Source organism: Bombyx mori, chromosome 10 (genome assembly GCF_030269925.1).
Source record: "Bombyx mori chromosome 10, ASM3026992v2".
NCBI lineage: Eukaryota > Metazoa > Arthropoda > Insecta > Lepidoptera > Bombycidae > Bombyx > Bombyx mori.
The window spans coordinates 10,388,373-10,409,556 of record NC_085116.1 but is presented as its reverse complement, the minus strand read 5'-3'; the positions used below and the strand labels follow the sequence as shown (position 1 = coordinate 10,409,556).

The 21,184-nt window shown below is 36.5% G+C and overlaps 1 protein-coding gene across 1 annotated transcript; it reads right to left on the bottom strand.

Moving 5' to 3' along the window:
- Nucleotides 1-269: 269 nt before the first annotated feature.
- Cyp306a1 (cytochrome P450 monooxygenase) lies at nucleotides 270-7,685 on the bottom strand. The gene is given in 8 exon segments (NM_001112751.2): nucleotides 270-557; nucleotides 2,589-2,763; nucleotides 3,086-3,232; nucleotides 5,325-5,772; nucleotides 6,183-6,382; nucleotides 6,526-6,671; nucleotides 6,789-7,112; nucleotides 7,522-7,685. Coding segments are annotated over 7 exon segments (1,617 nt in total). The 5' UTR covers nucleotides 7,108-7,112; nucleotides 7,522-7,685; the 3' UTR covers nucleotides 270-375.
- Between the last annotated feature and the right edge of the window lie 13,499 nt (nucleotides 7,686-21,184).

Here is a 21,184-nt window from a genome sequence, read left to right as displayed (position 1 = left end):
AGGTTCTCTTAGAATTAATTTAGGAATTATCGCCTAGACGATACCGCTTGTAAATATCGCTGGTTTTCCATTTATTATAATGTTTAATTGTGCGTAAAATAATGGTGAAATATTTCATGAAAATAAATTATGATTATGAATTAACTTTGTCTTTTATATTCTAAAGTTTTATCAGTCACGGCACATTATAATTCTCTGTCAATATGTTCTCTATGAAACGGCGACAGATAAATAAATAAATAATTATTTACGAAATAAATAAACCGACAAATGATAAAAGGTATATTCCGTGAAACAAAAGTTACATAAAGATCTACAACTAATGTTATTGAACGCTACTTTAATAAAAAGCGAATTCAAATAAAATTTTAGTCATTAAATTGGTTCGCAATAGTATTTCACCGGAGGAGGTGCCAACGTAACACCGACGGTTCCACGCATCTCTTCTGCTGTCGGTATTTTTGATGCGAGTCGAATACGCTGCTTTCTGAATAGTCTACTTACGAGGCCACACGACAACATACGGGACAGTTCGTCACCCGGACACATCCGCTTACCTGAATGAAATCGAAAACATTTTGATTAAAATCTAATAATAACACATCAAATTTGAAATTAAAAGGTCCCCCTGCCACATAAAAATTTTCGTGAGGTCCTAACTCAACGATCGCCTCATTATTCTAGTAGATATTAACCCTGATTAATGAACAGCGTTGGCCGGGTTAGAATCCCGATCGGAGTCAGTTTCTTCGTTAAACATACCTGATATTTGGATCTAGGAGTGTTTACGTGTTTGATATCATAACACAGTATAATATCTCAGATTAGATTAGATTATTGAAAAACCCGTTAAATTTTTAGATATTTTTGCGTAGAGAACTTAATTAAAGACTTAAAAGTGTTGTTAACTTTAGAAAGCCAAAAACTCAATTAAGTACTGCTTCAAAGTGTTTTCTCCGTCCAAATAAAAGTAGTAATAAATCTCCCCTAAGTTTGAAGTCAAATTTAATAGGCCTAGCTTAGGTACAAAACAAGTCCCATATTTTGTTTTCTAATAGGAATCCCTAAACCATTAGAATCGGAAGTCATAATCTATGTATAATGTATAAAATAAATATCATAAATAAATATTTTTTGGCCGCGGGCCGAACCTCCCTGCACTCTCATCCAATCCCCCCTCGAGGTCAGAACCCGGGCGGGGTAAGGGGTCTACCGCGGTCATTTTTTATTTTTTTATATGATTGAAGGATTACTGGTGGCCCGGAGGCCTTTCCAGTTTCACCAGAACATGTGGGCGAGCAAAGGCTCAGCCAGGAGGGGAGGGATTTGCTAACAGCTACCCGAGCGCCTCCGAAGGAGACCTAACAGCTCAAGAGCAGCTGCTTCGCGAATGAATCTACTACCGGATCGGAATCGCGACCCGCTGAGAAGATCCGGCGAGAAACTCAGCGAGCTGATTCATGGGTTAGGTTACACGGCTAACTCTTTGTCGAGTTCGACGAGTACGGTTACCGGGGTTCCTAAGCCTGCTCCTAGTGTTAGAGCTGAAGGCGTCTAGTGCAAAGGTTATTGGATCTGATGGATCCGTAAGGACGTGTCTAGGGCGTCGACGGTGACTGGCTCCTGCGTGATCAGGATTTGGGGAGTAGTCAGCGGCGGCAACGATAAGGCGATTATCATGACGCATAGCCTTATCGAAGTACCGTTCCGACGCTGACTTCATGTATTTCTGGATAGATTCGAGGCCCAGGTCGTCGTGTAGGTCAACGTTCCTCACGAACCACGGAGCTCCGACGCCTAATCTGCAAAAGCGGGATTGTAGAGATTGGAGGGTGTCTATGTGTGTGCGGGCCGCGTGAGCGAACACCACACTCGCGTAAGTCATGACGGGCCTTATGCAAGTTTTGTAAAGTGTCACCTTGTTTCGAAGGGACATTTTACTCCGCTTACAGATCATGGGGTAAAGTCTACCGAGTATAAACGCGGCACGGTCACGGACTGATTTTATATGCGGGCGGAATGTCATCGATGCATCCAGGGTAACGCCCAGGTACTTGACCTTCCTGGCCCAGGGTATGGATTGTTTCGATCTCTCAGGTCACCCCATGACCTTCAACAGGGGAGGCCGTCAACTACAGGGGCTGGGACGTACTCTCGTACTGTCTCCCGTAACCCAAAGCTCAATGGCGACGGATCGGTGCGGACAAGGAAAAGCTCTTTTCGCTGCCTCCTACTGTAAGAAGGTGGATTTGCAGAATTCAAGAATCGCCTTCCAGGACGCGCGACAGGTTCTCTCCCACGACCGAGACGAGGGCGACGGCTGCCCCCGGAATCCAGAACAGCGCGCTAATGTTTGTTCCGCATTGTCCTCCACGTCGTTGTCGTGGTGGTATTGCACCGTTAGATCCCTCCAGGCGACAAGGTGCAGTTACCGGCCGAAACAACCGTGGCCGGTGAGCACCTACTTCAGTCGGAAGGTGAGCTTTCCTCGGTCCTCGTGGATCGCGCGGCCGCCACACAAAATCAACTATATAATTTCTTTGTTTCTTAATCAAGAAAAAATAAATATAATAAAAGTATAAAATTACCAGTTTGAAACGGAATGAATTCTTGAGGCTTAAGTAGACTACCATCCTGAGCCAAAAATCTACGCGGTTTGAATTTTTCTGGTTCTTCCCAAACATTAGGATCCATGTGAATAGCCCACTGCAATGGGATCACCATGGCATTTTTTGGGATTCTGTAGTTACCCAAGTAAGCGTCCTGTAGAAGAGAAAAAATGGTAATTAAAATAAAATACATTAATTAAAATGTACTTATTAAGATATAAATTTATTTTAATTACATTTTTTTTCTAACAGACAATAAAAATTATGGCTTACAATTAACCTGAAAATAATATTATAATAATAATGTAAATAACAAAATTTGCTTTAAAGGATACCTCATTTTCATAAGGCGAAATGTATTTGGGCAACTTGACATATAAATAACCATTACCTTTCAGTGGCTGCTCATGTCTGCATTGCGCGTAAGAATTTTAATTAAAAATTGCAATAGTCTAAGACTCCACAATGCGACCTACCTCTATACAACCATGGGGTATTCCCACTGGAACAATCGATCGAATCCTCTGAGTTTCACAGATTGCTGCCATAAGAAGAGGTAACCTTGAACTATCAACATCATCGTCATATGGATATACGGATAAGATTTCTTTACGTATTTCTTCCTAGAAACAAACACATATATTACACAAGATGCCCGTCTCAATTTGGCAAGCTGGGGCGCGGGAACGGAAAGAATCGAGAGTTTTTTTTTATTACTTAGATGGGTGGACGAGCTCACAGCCTGGTGTTAAGTGGTTACTGGAGCCCATAGACATCTATAACGTAAATACGCCACCCACCTTGAGATATACGATCTAAGGTCTCAAGTATCTGCTTCACGGCAGAAATAGGCAGGGTGGTGGTACTTACCCGTGCGGACTCACAAGAGGTCCAACCACCAGTAAATGACTTCAAATACACCAAATTTGACCAGACTTCAAATACACTTTGGGAAAACAGTAAACGTTTATGTTCTATTTGGATTTAAAATAGTTTTTTTTTATCTTAAATAGTATTCGTATCTATAATACTCATACAAAGATTTCAATATGAATTCATATATTTAATATAATTCACATAAATAAAATATCATCTAACATTTCTATCGAAAACAACAGTTAGCATTTTATTGTCATACAATTAAGCAAATAACCGACAATTAATTACTAGTTTGCATGTTCGACCTTTTTCAAATTCAGCTAAACGTCAACTATGGCGAAGTCATCGTTTGAAGAAAGCTTTCTCCTACCTTTCTCTTTTAGTTCATTTTTACCTTTTCTTTAAGCAAAATGTACTAACTGGTCGGTATAGAAATAGACATATATTATTAACAGTGTGTAGTCTATATGTTGCTGACTTACATAGGAATAGAACCAACTTTACAATGATCAATTTAGATTTTCGAATCATTAGTAAACAGTTTTTGAATTTCGAACATGTAATTCTTCTTGTGCGATTGCTATCAAACAAGCACTGTAGCAAATAACATAATTCACAAATATCTTATAAAATCGTTCATAAATTAATAACGAGTTGACCGCGGAGAGATACATTTTTTATTTTTTTTTATTGCTTAGATGGATGGACGAGCTCACAGCCCACCTGATGTTAAGTGGTTACTGGAGCCCATAGACATCTACAACGTAAATGCGCCACCCACCTCGAGATATAAGTTCTAAGGTTTCAGTATAGTTACAACGGCTACCCCATCCTTCGAACCGAAACGCATTACTGCTTCACGGCGGAAATAGACGGGGTGGTGGTACCTACCCGTGCGGACTCCTAAGAGGTCCTACCACCAGTGATTACGCAAATTATAATTTTGCGGGTTTGATTTTTATTACACGATGTTATTCCTTCACCGTGGAAGCCAATCGTGAACATTTGTTGAGTACGTATTTCATTAGAAAAATTGGTACCCGCCTGCGGAATTCGAACACCGGTGCATCGCTTCATACGAATGCTCCGGACGTCTTATCCTTTAGGCCACGACGACTTATTATATATTCTCTTCGAACGATCCCCGTGCGATTATTTTATGATATCTAACAATCTATTTTAACAATCTTTATTACTCGTATAAGTTTCCAATAATAATTTGATACAATATTGTAGCGCCATGTTTGAATAAGCATTATTTTTTTTAATTTCTTATGTTGCAAGAACTATGTATTAGAACTATAATTCACTTATAATACCAGTAAATGATTGAAATCTAAATAAAATCTTCTAAAATTTCAAGAGTGTGTCGAAATTTAAGATTGGGCACTTTGGTTATCGGGTTTATTGGTATTAAGATAATAAAATTCGTTAGTAATTAAAGAAATCTCAACAAGTGTATTCAATTCTTAGACTTCATTGTTGATTGGCCACGGGTAACGGGTCGCTTACGATAGGAAGCAACTAGACACGGTACATAGGGATTTAGTCACGGTAGGCAGCATTATATCAGTGCCCCTGGCATTATGATCACAGCCGCGAGTAACGTTCACCAGTGACCGTGAGACGGCCTCTCTATCTTTGCAGTGAATCTGACCAGCAGATACAATTTAACAATTTCGGAGGTTACCACGAATCGTAAACGTCATAAAAACCATTTTGCGGTATCATCTCGGACTCACAACGCAACGAAAACAAAACGTCGGACATTATAAAATTAATAAAGTAAAGGTTAAATTTACAGCTATGTAAATAGAATTAAAAACAAAAACAGACCTGTTCTTCTGGAAACAAAGCCATGTATAGCAAAAACCAAGCTAAAGTCACCGATGTAGTATCCAGTCCGGCACCGAACATATCCGCTAGTAGAAAATGTAACTGTTCATCTCTCATATACAGTGCCGTTGGGTCTCCACTCTCAAATCGTTTCTTTTGCTCCAACAGAAAATTATCCAGTATGCAATCTCCTTCAGTCGGAATAAGAGTATTGGGATCAAAGAAATGCTCGGTGTTCGGAGAGACTTTGCTGTATTTTATGCATTTGATATGGCCATTTGGATATAGTTTTAAAAGGTTTTCGTGAGGAGCATATTCGGCTCCCTTAGGCTTCTCTAAGCCCAACATTTTTCTTCGTCTATCTATCATGCTTGCGTACAAAGTATGCGTCTGTGCCTGTCCACGGACTAGAACTTCAATTGTTTTTCGTGTTGATGGCGAAACATGGCTAAAACATTTCATGTCTATTTAATCCGAAACAAAGTATATTTAATATTAAGAGGATATCGGAGTCCAGAGTACATTAACAAAAATACTATGAGATATTAGGTTTAAGTTTTAGTTGCTATAGAATAATGACTATCCTGCCATGCTGTGATTACGCATAGAATAATAATCCATAAGAACTTACAGCATATCTTACCAATAAGAGATAGTATAAAAGTAAGATAGAAAAAAATTTACGATACTACTTGTTCAGATGGATGATGTTGTAATCATCATTATTATCAGGAGGACCTGGGCAACTTTATGTCATTATGTAAGTTCATATGGTCTGATATTTGCGTAAAAGTGTGGCTGTATACACAAACCCTGCTCTCGAAAAAACGAACACTAGTAACATATTATAATACTCACCGTATAAAGGGCAAGAAGTTTACAACACCTGCGACTCCCATCTCATGGCATCCTTCCTCCTGTATTTGACGAAACCATTGCCATGTTTTATTTTCAGGTGGAAACTTAAAGCCGAATATTATCTCATTGACAACGTTTCCTAAAGAATTCGTCAGCATATGAGGAAGGTCCAAGGCAGCATCAGAAGTTTTTTCGATATTCTAAAAATCATTTATCAGTTAATTTTACTATAGATCTTTATTTTTATCATTGAATCAAAATTCTAAAATTCATGCATGTGTATGGTCATTTAAAAAATAGTAAAGCGCCTGAATGTTTCAAAGAAACATAATTCATAGCTTACTTCCAAAATTTCGTATACTCCTGAAGCGATTCGTTTTTCCAATTTTTCTCGGGAAACACTGTGCTTACTCATTCCAAAACTTTTCAACCACGATGTTATTAATTTCCTTTGGTCCCTCCACAAACCGCCTTCGGCACAAATAATTCCTAAAAAGCCAGAACTTTAAGATATTGTATTCACAGCTATATTAAATGGTATTACCATTGGTAATCATACTATATAATTACCAATAATTACCATCTAAACATGAAAAAATATCTTACCATTTCCATTCATAAGGCCATGTGTTAAGTAAAGAGGTGCTCGTCCAGAAAAACTGTCTTTTGAGAACGTATCTCTTACAAGTTTATGATCAGATAACACTACAGCATATATGCTGCCCATTTTGAGACCGTAAATAGCTCCGTATGTTTTAGACAAATTTGTCAAGGTGATATGTGGATGATAGCGATCAATGAAAGGCAAATAACCGACGATAGGTAACCCCCAAGGTCCGGGGGGCAAATTCTGCCATTCCTTTATTTTTTTGAAAATCCAAAACCCAGCCACGAACGTTACCAGCCAAATAAAATAAAGGTCCATATTACCTTAAATTAAAAATAAATAACAAAGCATTTTTTTTTTAAATAAGCAACTGTATTGAAATAAAAAAAATATATATAAAAATGAAATAAAACTTAATTCGTCTTCAATTTCACAAACCTTATCATCTTTATTAAGCAAACTCTATATTGATAACATTGTGATATCAAAGATTGTGATTTTGATGCCACTAATTTAAAGTACAATTACATCAATTTGTGACAAATTAATTATTACTCTGGCAACACTATTGAAGCAGGACTACCAACTATGCAAAAAATAACATGATTCAGCAAACGTCATGCTACCCATTCCAAACTCTTTTATGAATAATTTTTTAACAATTTTTTTAAGAAGCTGACTGACAATTTTTTGCAAAGTATAGTAATTCTTTAATTTTAATCATACACTCACTTGATAGATACAGTTGATATTAGTTGGGTATCGTTAAAACGAGTAAGCCAAATATGTAGTAGAGACCAATAATCGGTATGAAGTGAGCGCAGCGTCACCACGTTAACTACAACTATTAGATTCGGACGCACCAGCAGTCACGTGCAGTGACGCCTATCGACTGCTCTCTGAATTTGTTTAAAATAGGACATTTCTGATACGAAATATAAATAATTCAATATTCGGGTCCACAAAACAGGGATTTTAAATTGAAATTTGTGTAGATCATCCGAATGACGACAATGACGTTACTGACAAACAAAAGCGGTTTTAGGCAAAAAATTAGCGTAGTGTACGTCGCGGGGCTTCAATTAATTCTAGTTGTTTTTTACAAAATCCGATTTTTGACGAGGTCTTTATGTTTTTGTTGAATAATTTTAAATCTCGCTTCGATCTTAAGAGGCCAGATATATACATTATTCTAAACAGCTCCTTATATAAATAATTGAACCGAAGTGTTATTCTTGTCGTGTTTTTATTGTTATTTTTTGCTTAACCTCTGTAAATGTCAAGGTACCTACTTTTGTTTTTGTTTTAAATCGTTAAGATCGAAACTTTAGTTTCATTTATTGCTTTTAATCAGTAATGCTGTTAGTAAATAAATAAATGACAAATAAAAATTGGACTAATAAAATTACTCCCTGTGGTTTTAAGTGCAAAAGTATAAATTAATTCTAGTCTAATTTAGCATACATAATGATATATATTAATGTACTAGTTTTATACAGTGTATATTTATGTATATATTTAATTGAATGCTTTTGTTTGTTTTTAATGTACTGTGGTTATTAAGTGTTTTCAGTCAATACATTAATAATTATTTATTGCATTGCGCACCTTTACCCTTCATATACATCCAGTTTTTTTCTACTGCTAGTTGCTCTAAGAAAACTCATGAAGCTGGTATCTCCAATAATGTATAAATAAGAAATAATTACATAGACTAATTTAAAACCATGGATTCTATACCTTGTTAGTCTTTTTGGGACTAACATTGGAATCCATAGAATTGTTTTTAAAATTCCATAGATTTATTTATTGCCCTTGTAGGCAGACGAGCATACGGCCCACCTGATGGTTAATGGTTTTTCGTCGCCCATGGACCTCAGCAATGCCAGGGGTAATGTCCTGCTTGATATTGCGGTAGGTAAAGCGCTGCCTACCACGCAATATCATAGCGCTCGGGAAACACCATGGAGGGGAGCTCATTCCAAAGTCGGATGGTACGTGGCAAAAAATACCTCTGGAAACCCACTGTGGATGAACGCAGTTGCTCCATATAGTATGGGTTTGTACGTTAATGTCGGGCGCGTATTTTTCATCCGAGCTAATACCAGTTTTTACATCGCGAAATCCCGCAAACTTGTTGGGTCCATTCACGTCTTCGCTATTTTACCCTGACCAATGTACTCAGGAGCTTGTATTTTTTTCTCATTTCGCTATACGCTTTCGGAGGCAGAGAACTATACGCCCCAACTGATGGGCAGTTATAAAAGGATACCATGGTTCTTTGTAATTCGAGAGACGCAGCCAAACCGGTGCTTCCCGGACAGCTTTCTTAAAGCCTTGTTTGAAGAAGGATGAAGGATAAAGATGACGGTGTTATTTGAATCAGTTCAACAGAACATATGGAATACTAGAACAAAAGAACCACTGGCCGAGTCAACGTTTGTATATTTACTATGTTTTTTCTGCAATAGGTAATTAGATGTGTAGTCACACTGCGACATGAATACCGCCACCCACCATAAGGTGTCAATTCGAGGTTTCAATCTATAACGGTTTTCCTACCGTTTAAAAACCGTAAAATACACCTTTTTCACAACAGAAATAGCTATCTGTGTCCTTTCACAATACATACATATCATCGGTGACTTTCTTTTTAGATTCAATTTTACTTATTAAAAATCTTAAAAATCATATTCCCCCGGTTATGGTACTTTTTGTCCCTACCTATGGCAAAAATGGCGGTATCGGTATAGGCGGATGATTCTTGATCACTTGTTTTGTTGATTTTTCCATCACGTGGTTTTTTGATTACCACACATTGTCAAATTAGAAATCGATATAATTACCAATTGAAACCGAAACTAATAAGGAATATGTAACTATAAAACAGAATGCATAAGAATTTGCGATAACATGCTAAATGCTAAAAAGTCGTTGACTGTCTATGACGCATTCAGTAAGCAAAACACCAAGTTAAATAAATGGAATAAATAATAAAACTTTTAATTGCCTATTTAGCTCTATAAATACATACCACGGGCTTCAGTTTTATTTTCGGTCGGAGTCAGTGTCTATCTGAAAAATTATTACAATCTCATTTATTTATTATTTATTTCTAGCCCAATTACGTCGTAAATTTGGCTAAATTGTTTAAGTACTTTTTACATTTAATTTTAATGGTCCATAAATTGCTCTAATTTAATATTGCTATGTAATATTTCTAAAATCTAATATTGCTCCTGTAAATATTTATTATAGAATTTTAGTATTTAATTTATAACCTACCTATACAGTTGCACTTTGGCTGTAAATAATTTACAATTAAGAAAAACGTTCCATTTGATTTAGAAAGCTGTCACTCTCATATGACATATGCCACATTTTCGCGCCGATCTTTTTGAAATGTGCGTGTGACATTAAAATGGAGTGGGGTAATAATAAAGCCGAAACATACTTTTTTTTTTCAGATAAATACTGTTTTCGATGAAAGAAGATATGGAGCCAGGTGCATTTTTTTTTAAATATTCATCTGCTTCGGATCAATCGAATGTTTGTATAACGGGTTATTGGTATCTTTATAATAAAACCCCTCTCTGTGACAAAAAATATGACTGTTCACTCAGTATACACACTAAAGGGGCAATGGAAGCAGAAAAGGAAATAACCCGAAGACATTCTACCTGAAAGCATAAGGTATCTAGGGAAATACGCACGTATCTAGGGAAATAATTATAGCATCCAGAACCGCATCGCGTATTATAAAATAAAAAAGGAATTCTTTCTTATAAAAGACGTACTTCTTATCACTTAACCGATAATGTTAAAATGTGTTCATTTTGATATTAAGTATTGAACACTTAATAAATTAAGTGATCTTAAGTTGAACTTTGAGGAGTGAACAACACTTTGGTGTTGTTTAGTCCCAAACTCTCTTTTCAATTAGGCTCTCTTTTAAAGAATATGTTACGGTAAGTGTTCCTAAAACATTCCATAAGATTGACAATGTCGATTTTTTAGGAGAAAGTGGGTATTTTAATTCTTAACCGGCACAAGGGGTTGGGATCATTAATGGATCATTTTGAGATCATTATGATTGAGCTTCATACTCTTGAAATTCTACTTTTTCGATGTATAAACTAAGGCAAGCTGTAGTAATAAATTTTTCATATAATATAAAGAAAAAATGAAATATTTTTTTGTAATAAAATTTTTATTATGACCCCATATTGCTACACATCGCAATGGCTATTGGTTATCCTAACAAATATAAAAGCATTCGACAGTTAAAACAACATTATTGTATTACATGACTCACCTCCTGACGACTGTAGCCAGCAGACAGGAAATCGAAGGTCTTATGACGGCATGTATCGGTAGGAAGGTAGCAGTTATTCGGGCGTGTTCCCATATGCCCAATCAGTCCAATCACCAGTAAGTATCATGCTGTTTAATCGTATGGTTGAGTCAGTCAACGATGAATTACATATGAAGTTTCCGTTAATATTGTGTTTCTGATCAACTTACATTATCAACTGTCGCGCGACGTCAACTGTGATGTTAATATCGTGTTGACCCATTTGATTGTAAGCTTTTGTGAGTTACAAGGTGTCAGAGTCTCGTCATCTGCGCTAACTTCGTAATAAATAATGAACATTAAGTGTATTTGTACATATGTTAACGGGACATCACTGGGATACTTGATTCTTGACCGTGAGGGAAAGTGAAAATGAATGGATGGGGCTTAATTAATGTTATATCTGATATATGGTTTTACGTTGACATAACATAAATCTGACTTTTTTTATCGTCTTAATAGGTAGGAGAACACATAGCCCACCTAATGGTGAGTGGTCACCAATGCTAATGGACATCACCAATGAATGTGGAACATTTCTTCCACCTTCGTCTACCCAGTCATTATAGTGAGAAATTAGATTGAGTCTCAAAAACAAATCATTCGTTTTTTTTTTATTGCCCTTGTAGGCAAACGATCGTTTTCAAATTGTAGCGTATTTTGATAATAATTAAATTATAATAAATAAATAAAAAATGTGTGGTGTCGTGGGTCACCGGATAGGAACAAAGTTCCTTATTATAAAAATATTAATTTTAAGTTCTATTCGAGGTCTAAAGAAAATAATTATTCGGGTATACATTTTTTATTGTGATTTTTTTAATGATAAAAATAAAATATAAACTACTTTACAAAGTTTTCAACTTTATTTTATTCACAATGATTTATAAAAAATATGTAATATTAATATACATAGAAACAGCATATCTATAGCCATCATATTAAGACTATACATAAATAATAAAAATCTTACGTTACGGACGTTTCTTCCCAGTTAGGGTACCCCTCCGCATCGTCCCATAAGGAACGTCATTCCAATAATTAATTATTATTCTTATTAGGTTACCTAAGAAAGAAGAAAGAATAATTACAGACTTTATAAAAAATTACAGCTTATATATATTATATAACATACATATATTATGTTATAAGTTAGTCCAAATGCTAATGCATAAATAATAAAAATCAATAAGAATGTGACATTTAGATTGTATGGAAACCGAATCCTATGCAATAATATTAATGCTAACTCACTATGAACGTGAAATTAAATTTACTTTGTTAAGTTAGGCTATTGATATATTTAAATAGCTTGCAAATTTAAGGCAGCTGTCAGTGGGTGCCCTCGCGTCACATGATACTATTGACCTCGCACGTCAGCTGATTTCTATTTGTGTTACACTGCGGGCAAGGATAAAAAAGTGTATGTAGAATAGTACAACATTTGACTTTACTACTAAATTGGCGAAGTTTTTTTTTTATAGCTTAGATTGGTGGACGAGCGCAATGCCCATCTGGTGTGAAGTGGTTAACGGAGCCTATAAATATCTACAACGTAAATGCCGCCACCTATCATGAGATATAAGGTCTCAGTTTTTACAGTATAACGGCTGCCCCACCCTTCAAACCGAAACGCATTACTGGCTCACGACAGAAATAGGCAGGACGGTGGTACCCTTGCGGACCCACAAGAGGTCCTACCACCATTAAGTACGCAAATTAGAATTTTGCCGGTTTGATTTTTATTACACGACGTTATTCCTTCACCATGGAAGTCAATCATGAACATTTGTCAAGTACCTATTTCATTAGAAAAATTGGTACCCTCCTGGGGGATTCGAGCACTGGGATACGAGTGCACCGGACGTCTTATCCTTTAGGCCACGATGACTTCAAAAGATTCAATTTTATATTGTCAAAATTATGTTGTGAACGATTGCCCTACTTTTACACAGAAACCCGAAAAGATGGTTAACTTCACAATAGAATTATAGATAAGACGCTTATATGTAACAACTCGTGTGAGCTTGGAATACCATCAGCGTATAGCATTTGTTTTAGTTAACTACACCCTGTACATCATCATCATCTATACTACATACTACTACATCAAGTAAGATAAAATGTCGTCCAATCTATTTTCCTCCATTATTACGTTTTTGCGTCTTACGGATGTTGACTTGTAATTCGATGTAGATATATCGATTAAAGCCGAAACAAACACGCATCGAATAAGGAAAATAGAGTAATTAGATAGTGTGCATACAATTTTACGATAGCATGCTAAACTGTGATCCAAAAATAGATAGGAAAATATTTTGATGACCGCACTGTTTTATCACATAAACAAACATATTAGTAACATTATTTACATTCGCCGATAATGTCCTAAAACAATTGACGCAAATCACGTCAATCATAATCGATACGATACAAAACAAAAATTCGGTATTTCCAGTTGAATACATTTGGTGACAATTCACAACGTTATAGTGGACTAGAGGTACCCCACCCCGGTAGTCGAAATTCGACAGTAATTAATTCAAATTATAAGTTTCTACACTATTATGATTCTATCGTCAAAGATTATTTATTATACTTCAATAATCACAGATTTCGCCAAAACTACACTTTAGACAAATATTCATATAGACAAACATTATTTAATCTATTCTCAATTTGACTACAGACTATAATATGCATTATGAAAAGTTTGACAGTAAACAAATAATATCCATGCGTGTGTGTGTCAAGTACGTGGTAGTGTGTGTAATATTTTTTTTTATTGATTTAATATAGTTTTTATGCATAATTTAACAAATTATTAACATTCTGCACTCCTTCTCTATAGTCTCTATAATTGTGGGAAATTTCATACTGCTCTGTTCGCACAAATTTCGTAAAAAGTGGTACAAAGTTTTCGCTTCACGTATTAATATATAGATAATAATTTATTTAAAAATTAATAGGATACCACGCATAGAGCTATCTATCTGTACACAAGAGTGAATCTGTAAGCGCGAGACGGGCGGGCGAGGTCGCGCGTAGTCTCAAGCGTGCGGCTGCAACGCTAATTGTGAAGGCCGGTCATCGGCCGAGCTACTCTTATCGAACCAATCACAACGATCGATTCTCTCAATATCCACTATCGACTAATGTAAGCATTGACTTCACCACGTGCCACCGATTTAATTAATTAATAAACGCAATTACGTTCACAGATATGAATACGCACACCCACACTCCTAAACATGTCCAAGAACTATCATTAAAGGCTTTTTGTTTCGATATTTAAGTAGTTTTAAAATAATAGAGAATATAATTTATTATATCCATTTTGTAACATTAAGCCTTGACTTTTGTTAACTAGTAAGGCATTGTTATGAAATAGCGGCGAAGGTACTGCTGCCCACTTACTAACTCATTTCTAAAGTTTAATACTGATTCAAAGATAAGTCTAAATTAGAAATTTAATTTAAAATTTTTATAAATTTCGCATCTCACTATACTATGTATAAGTTAGGAATTGCAATTTAGTAGAACACAGCTAATTTCATTACAGTACTGCTGTCTTTTCCACTGACAGTTCGTACCTAAATGGTTTTGGACATATGATATAGATACAATCACGATGCGATTTAGATTAGCCCTACTTGATGATGTGCCCCAGAATTCACACTTTTTTTAAAAAAATTGTGGGCAAAATCCATAAGATTATTTTCGGAATTATTACTCTCGAACTACAATCTCGCCTAGGGTATTTTATGCCAGACCTTTGCACTACCTCATAATTAACGTCAATGCTTAGAAAAGCCGAAAGCATTTTCTGTTTGAGCCATTCTCATTCGACCACGGTCCAGTTATCCAGCGACCAGTGTTACTGACACAATGCAAGGTTAGCACGAGGTAGACGCCCTCGCAAATGATCGCATAGCATTCAAAAGGACATTTACGTCAAACGACACGAATAAACCGAGAAGGGCAGAAAAACCAAAATCTGTATCCAAGCGACGAAAAAACATAAATGATCCTTTTTTTGTGCAAATGCATTTTTTGTTCGGTGTTCGTATATTTAAAAGCTCTCCTGACCTTAGTCTAGACTAGAAAATAAAAAATCCTTGTAAAACCATTGCAGGCTATTACGAACCGCATTTCCTTATAACTGATGCATCGTTGTAAACTCTTCTATATGTACCTATCGTCTTATAAAGCGTGCGTATATATTATTTCCAATCTTTACAAGAGCAAATCGCACAAACGGGTTCCACGCCCATGTAGCGTTGGAATGCTCGCCACATTACTAACATAATAACGTCGATAATTAAAGTCAATAGCTTCATCGCAGGGAGCGAAACATATTCAACATTAAGTCAATGGATACCTTAACGAGGCCCTCGTGTCAATGAGGACACCGCATCTGATCGCATACGACGTAAATGTCCGTTCTCATTTAAATGTACAAGTTGTTCAGGAATCGACCGCCACCACTGTAGGGTATCCACGTCTCCCCAGGATGCTGGACACGGTTACTTTTATTCCTTTTTATCGCTTACGCCTATAAGTACAGCCTAGAGTGCCTGTTTCCTTGGCAGATGTTTGTATCCTTTTATTTTTAGTTAGCTCGAAAGAGGTAGTTGACCAGCCGGAGGATCCAGGGTCAATGCATGCTAGGTTTTTACCCCGATCGTGGGCAGCTGTTGCACAATAGTCTAGAAATTACTGGACGTCAGAGTTTTGTTATCGTGCTATTTATATATCGAGTAACAAGCTTCCAGGATTGCAGTGCTAAAAATAATCTTGCATTTGCTCAGGACTTACGCTGCCGCTGGTAAATAAATGTGTTTTCCAATAAGTGTGTCGATTCAAGTCTGTGTCTATGTTTTACTAACGCAAACGGGCGCTCATTGCTGTTGGGCAAACTTTTAAATGGTTACTAGTATTCGTAGACATTGCAACTTGAACACCACCATCCTTCTTGAGACGAAAAGTCGAAAATTCAATTGTGTTGTAAATTGGCCGTCCCTGTTTACATACATCCGAAATCGTTCTTTGTGTCAGAAATGGAATTACCATTTTGCCTGTGTGCCTAATATATTCGCCTTATCTATATATTAATACGTGAAGCAAAAACTTTGTATCTCTTTTTACGAAATTTGCGCAAACGGAGAAGTATGAAATTTTCCCCACTTATAGAGAAAATAGAGAAGAAGTGCACAATGCTAATATTTTTTTTAAATAATGCATAAAAGATACATTAAATCAATAAAGAAAACATTACACACACTGCATACCATGTATTTGACGCACACACGCATACATACTACTGTTGTCAAATTGAGATTAAATATTGTTTGTCTTTGTTAATATTTTTTATAGTGTAGTCTTGGCGAGATTTGTGATTATAGAAGTATAAAATACATTCATAATAGTGTACAAACTTACAATTTCAATTAATTATAGTCGAATTTCCAGTAATTGCGACAACCTTTTTTTTTTTTTTTTAACGCTGGGGAATCCATTTACGGATACCCGGTCGAGAGGGGTTTTTTAATAGACCGGGTTATGTCGGACTCCGGCGCCTCCAGAGAAGAAGAGGGAGAAGAGGAGGACCAAAGTCCTCCTCTTCTTCCAATTCCTACCGGGAGACTACGCCTTGAGAAAGGCGCGCGAGGCGCTGCGCGGCGTCTACCACGCAGGACCCGCCCCGCAAAACCGACTACCGACTAAACCCCATCGAGCTCCACCACTCCGACTCCACGAAACCTACGGTACCGCACAATGCGCGCCGCAGGCTCGCCGTCGCCGGTACCCGTCCTGACAATAGGACGGGATCCAATCCTAATTGCGACAACCTAGCGGAATCATTTTATTCTTATATTAATATTATTATATTCTTACTCGTTAGATCAGGGAAGCTTCACTTTTTCAAGATATTGTAATTTTCGTTAATCGCCTTACGGTAACTCATAGTTCGTTCGTACGTGGTAAAAATTTAGTGGTATAACCTCAATTAACTCTTCCTTAGTGATTAATTAAAAAAATACTTGTGGAGTAATTCATTATTGTTTGAACTAATATCGATATATTTATAATAAAAACAAAACAAAAATATCCTATTTTTTATCTTCTCAGAGTCTAGACCATAATATAAAACTCAATAATTCAAATATAGTTTATCCAAAAAATGATCAGATTATCTTCAATGCATAACAACTATTTAAAATTGAAATTATAGATATCCGACCGTGTGCCTCTTATGTTGAGAATTTATCACGCGAATCATTGCATACATGCATACCTACATACATGGTTGCATCCAAACCAACGTCAATGATAATAGTATTTATTACGTCTAGGGCTTTGACTTCTCTTAATTATTGATTCTCACACAAATATATCGTAAGCACAGCTTTAATGTGGATAAGTAAATAGTATCCTTGATTGAGTTCATTACACTCATCGCACAATTTTCCGCACGGAGCGCAATAAAATGAACGTGCATAAATACCGTTTTGCTCCAACGTTTGTAGTCACGAGGCTTAAAAGCATATTTCGAAATTGTTTGTATTTATTTTTAAGTGCAAACAGAAATCGCGCAACGCATGGCCGCTAATTAGCTTTGTGACCGAGTGAGTGAAGCGATGTGCGCTGCTAGGCTAGAGAACCGATTCGGAACAATTCAAGAAACATCATCATCGGCGTCCTTGCATTCTTTAAAGACACAGCGAATGTTTGCCGGTTCAATGACACTTGACAATGTGAAGGGAATATCACTCGCGATTCAAAGGGTGTGGTCCATTTACGTAATGAATCTAATAGTGACGGTCGAGAGAAGCTTACGATCACCAAAGTCGGTTACCTTGCTGTTCAAACTCATGTACTCATTAATAGCCGTGAATATTTTAATTTATTCTAAGCATAAATACTTCAATATTTGTATTCTTGTAATTACTCTATGCTAATTTCGATTAGAAGTAATACGAAGATCATTCAATTCCTACAAAGTACGTCACGTCGGAGCTTTGCCGCTTCGTTCAGTGAATAAATTTTAATATTAGTGTATTGAGGTCAGATCTCAAGTAATGTTTATAAACTCACGTAGTTTTGTGATGCTAAAACAAGAGGTGTAATATTTGGCTAGTAAATTGTAGGACAATTGCAAACAATCACACACGCAAACATTTCATATGGAGACTTGATGGAGCAGGTAAATAATCATTAACCTTTTACTCGTTTACGTGATGCAATTTTTTGTTCTATCTCTTTTTGGTTTCAAGGCTGTATGGGCTTAGATCCCCTTGCCTTTCCTAGTAAGGAAAATTGTACCAAAAAAAATTTTTTGGTTTCCCTGCGTTAAAGAACACAAGCGGCTTAAGCAAAAACGGTACTACTTGTCTTGTATGACAAGGGAAATAAATTGCTAACAGGCTATCAAACTTGAGCACTCGTGAACATCATGCTTCACGATTTACATTATAATTATCAGAGTAATTTTCAGCTTCGAACCAATGGTTTCTTGCAGAACAAACATGTATGACACCACTGGCCTACCAGAGCGTTTTGCATATAGAAATGTTATCTACTTAATAAATGATGTTACTTTTATTAACATAAAACTTGGTCATAACTTTTTTTTATTGCTTATATGTGTGGACGAGCTCACAGCCCACCTGGTGTTAAGTGGTTACTGGAGCCCATAGACATTTACAATGTAAATTCGCCACCCGCCTTGAGATATAAGTTCTAAGATCTCAGTATAGTTACAACGCATTACTGCTTCACGGCAGAAATAGGCAGGGCGGTGGTACCACCCGCGCGGACTCACAAGAGGTCCACCAGTCCTACCACCAGTAATTACGCAAATTATAATTTTGCGGGTTTGATTTTTGGCATATTTTGAACGTTGGCATACGCTTCTTAGAATTGACAACTCTTGCATTATACAACAATGTTATTGTTCTTGGAAAAGTAAATTTACGGACGCGTTGTATCGATAGCCGAACTCAATAAAAGGATAATCTTATGTACGTACTTACATTATCTTTTAATAGATATAAACTTAATCTATTCAACAAGTTCGATGGCAGATACAGATGGCACATATGTAAGAAATTCTACCAAATATATTTAAATTTTGTCCCCAGGATTAACTTGAAATTAACTAACTGGTAATTTTAAAATAACCTTTATCCTAATAGTTACTATTACTGCTACGTTTTTCAGTACTGTTCATACTGTTATCAAACTTTTAATAATCAAAACGAGTGCAAACGTGCGTTTTATGAAAACACTCTATGCAAATTGTTATGACAATACCATTATGACTACGTATGTTTCTAAGCTCGAGTTTGTTGATCGCACGTCTCTCAACGCAGACCTTTTATCATTTATTATTTCATTGTACCCTATTCGGAGGTGATATTACGAGGCTGACTGCGTAATAAAAGTTAGGATCGTACATTGACTTTGGCTGCGATACGGCACGAGTTCACGGATATATTAGATAGTTAGTTCGTGCCAATGTTTTTGACGACCGAACAACGAGAGAGACGTGCACTTCCTACTCATGTTTTGCAGGCTGTATAATATTCTTCATTTAATCTGTTTTGTTTATGATCACCAGAGCGTGGAGCCTCTAGAGTACTGTTAATGCCCACGCCCAGCTTGAGGCAAAACATCGAACTTTCGACCGAATTCGGAAGCAAATGCGTAAGATACAAATACCGATTTCAACTAAATAATAGGGGTTAAAGTATGAAATTGCCGTTCTATTGTAATAGATACTTCGAATTGACATAGAACCTTTATGGTTTGAGATTTTTGAATGAAACTTTTCTCAAATGGTACCTGTGAGGTTGTTCTTTTAAAAAATGTGCAATATTCGATTATCGATTTTCAGTTGTTTTTTTTATTCAGCTTAGACAATAAAGATGGATACTTCGAATAATCGAGTGATTTTTGATTACGAGTTCCGACGCAGAAATAACGCTGCAGAAACATCTCGCAATATCAATGTTGCGTTTGGAGAGGGCACTGCTTATGAACGCACCGTGCGATTTTGGTTTAAGCGCTTTCGTAATGGAAATTTTGATTTGAAGAACGAACCACGTGGAAGACCCCCACACATGTGAATAACAATGAATTGATAGAGATGGTGGAAGCCGATCCAAATTCGAATCCGAAGCCAAATTACCCAGGAATTAGCGGCATGGTTTAACGTTATCTTACCAACAATATTGATTGATTTGCGTCAAATCAATAAAAATATGACAATGGGTGCCGCATGATTTGATTAATCTGCAGAAAGGAACGTGTGTTGAAACTTGTGTTGCCTTGTTGAATCGATATAGAAATGAAGGAATATTGGATCGAGTTGTGACATGTGATGAAAAATAGACTCTTTACGATAACTGTACGCGAAAAATGCGATGGCTGACCCTAGGTCAAACACCGCAACAGTGTCCTAAAGCAAAGCTTACCAATAAAAAGGTAATGGTAACTGTTTGGTGGTATCAGCATGGTGTTATTCACTATAGCTTTCTCCGATCTGGTCAGGCATTAACGGCAGATGTCTACTGTGCCAAACTCCGAACAATAATAGCAAAACTTGCAGTGAAACAGACCCGACTCAAGAATCGATCTTCACCATTATTGCTCCATGATAACGCGAGACCTCATACTGCACGAGAAACCGTTTTAACTCTACAGAAACTGCAATTAGAAACTCTTCATCACCCTCCGTATTCGCCAGACCTTGTTCCAACGGACTACCTTTTTTGTGATTTGGACAATTTTCTACATGACAAAAAGTTTTCTTCCCAGGAGACAGTACAAAATGCTTTCACACAGTTTGTAGAATCTAGATCACCAGAGTTCTATCGCAAAGGCATAAATGACCTACCTATTAGAAGGTAGCAATGTATAGATAATAATGGTAGATATTATGATTAAATAAATAAGTTACATGAAGAAGAAAAAAACGAATTTCAATTTTTCAGTCCAAATTAACACTTTCATACTTTAACATCTAATAAAATGAGA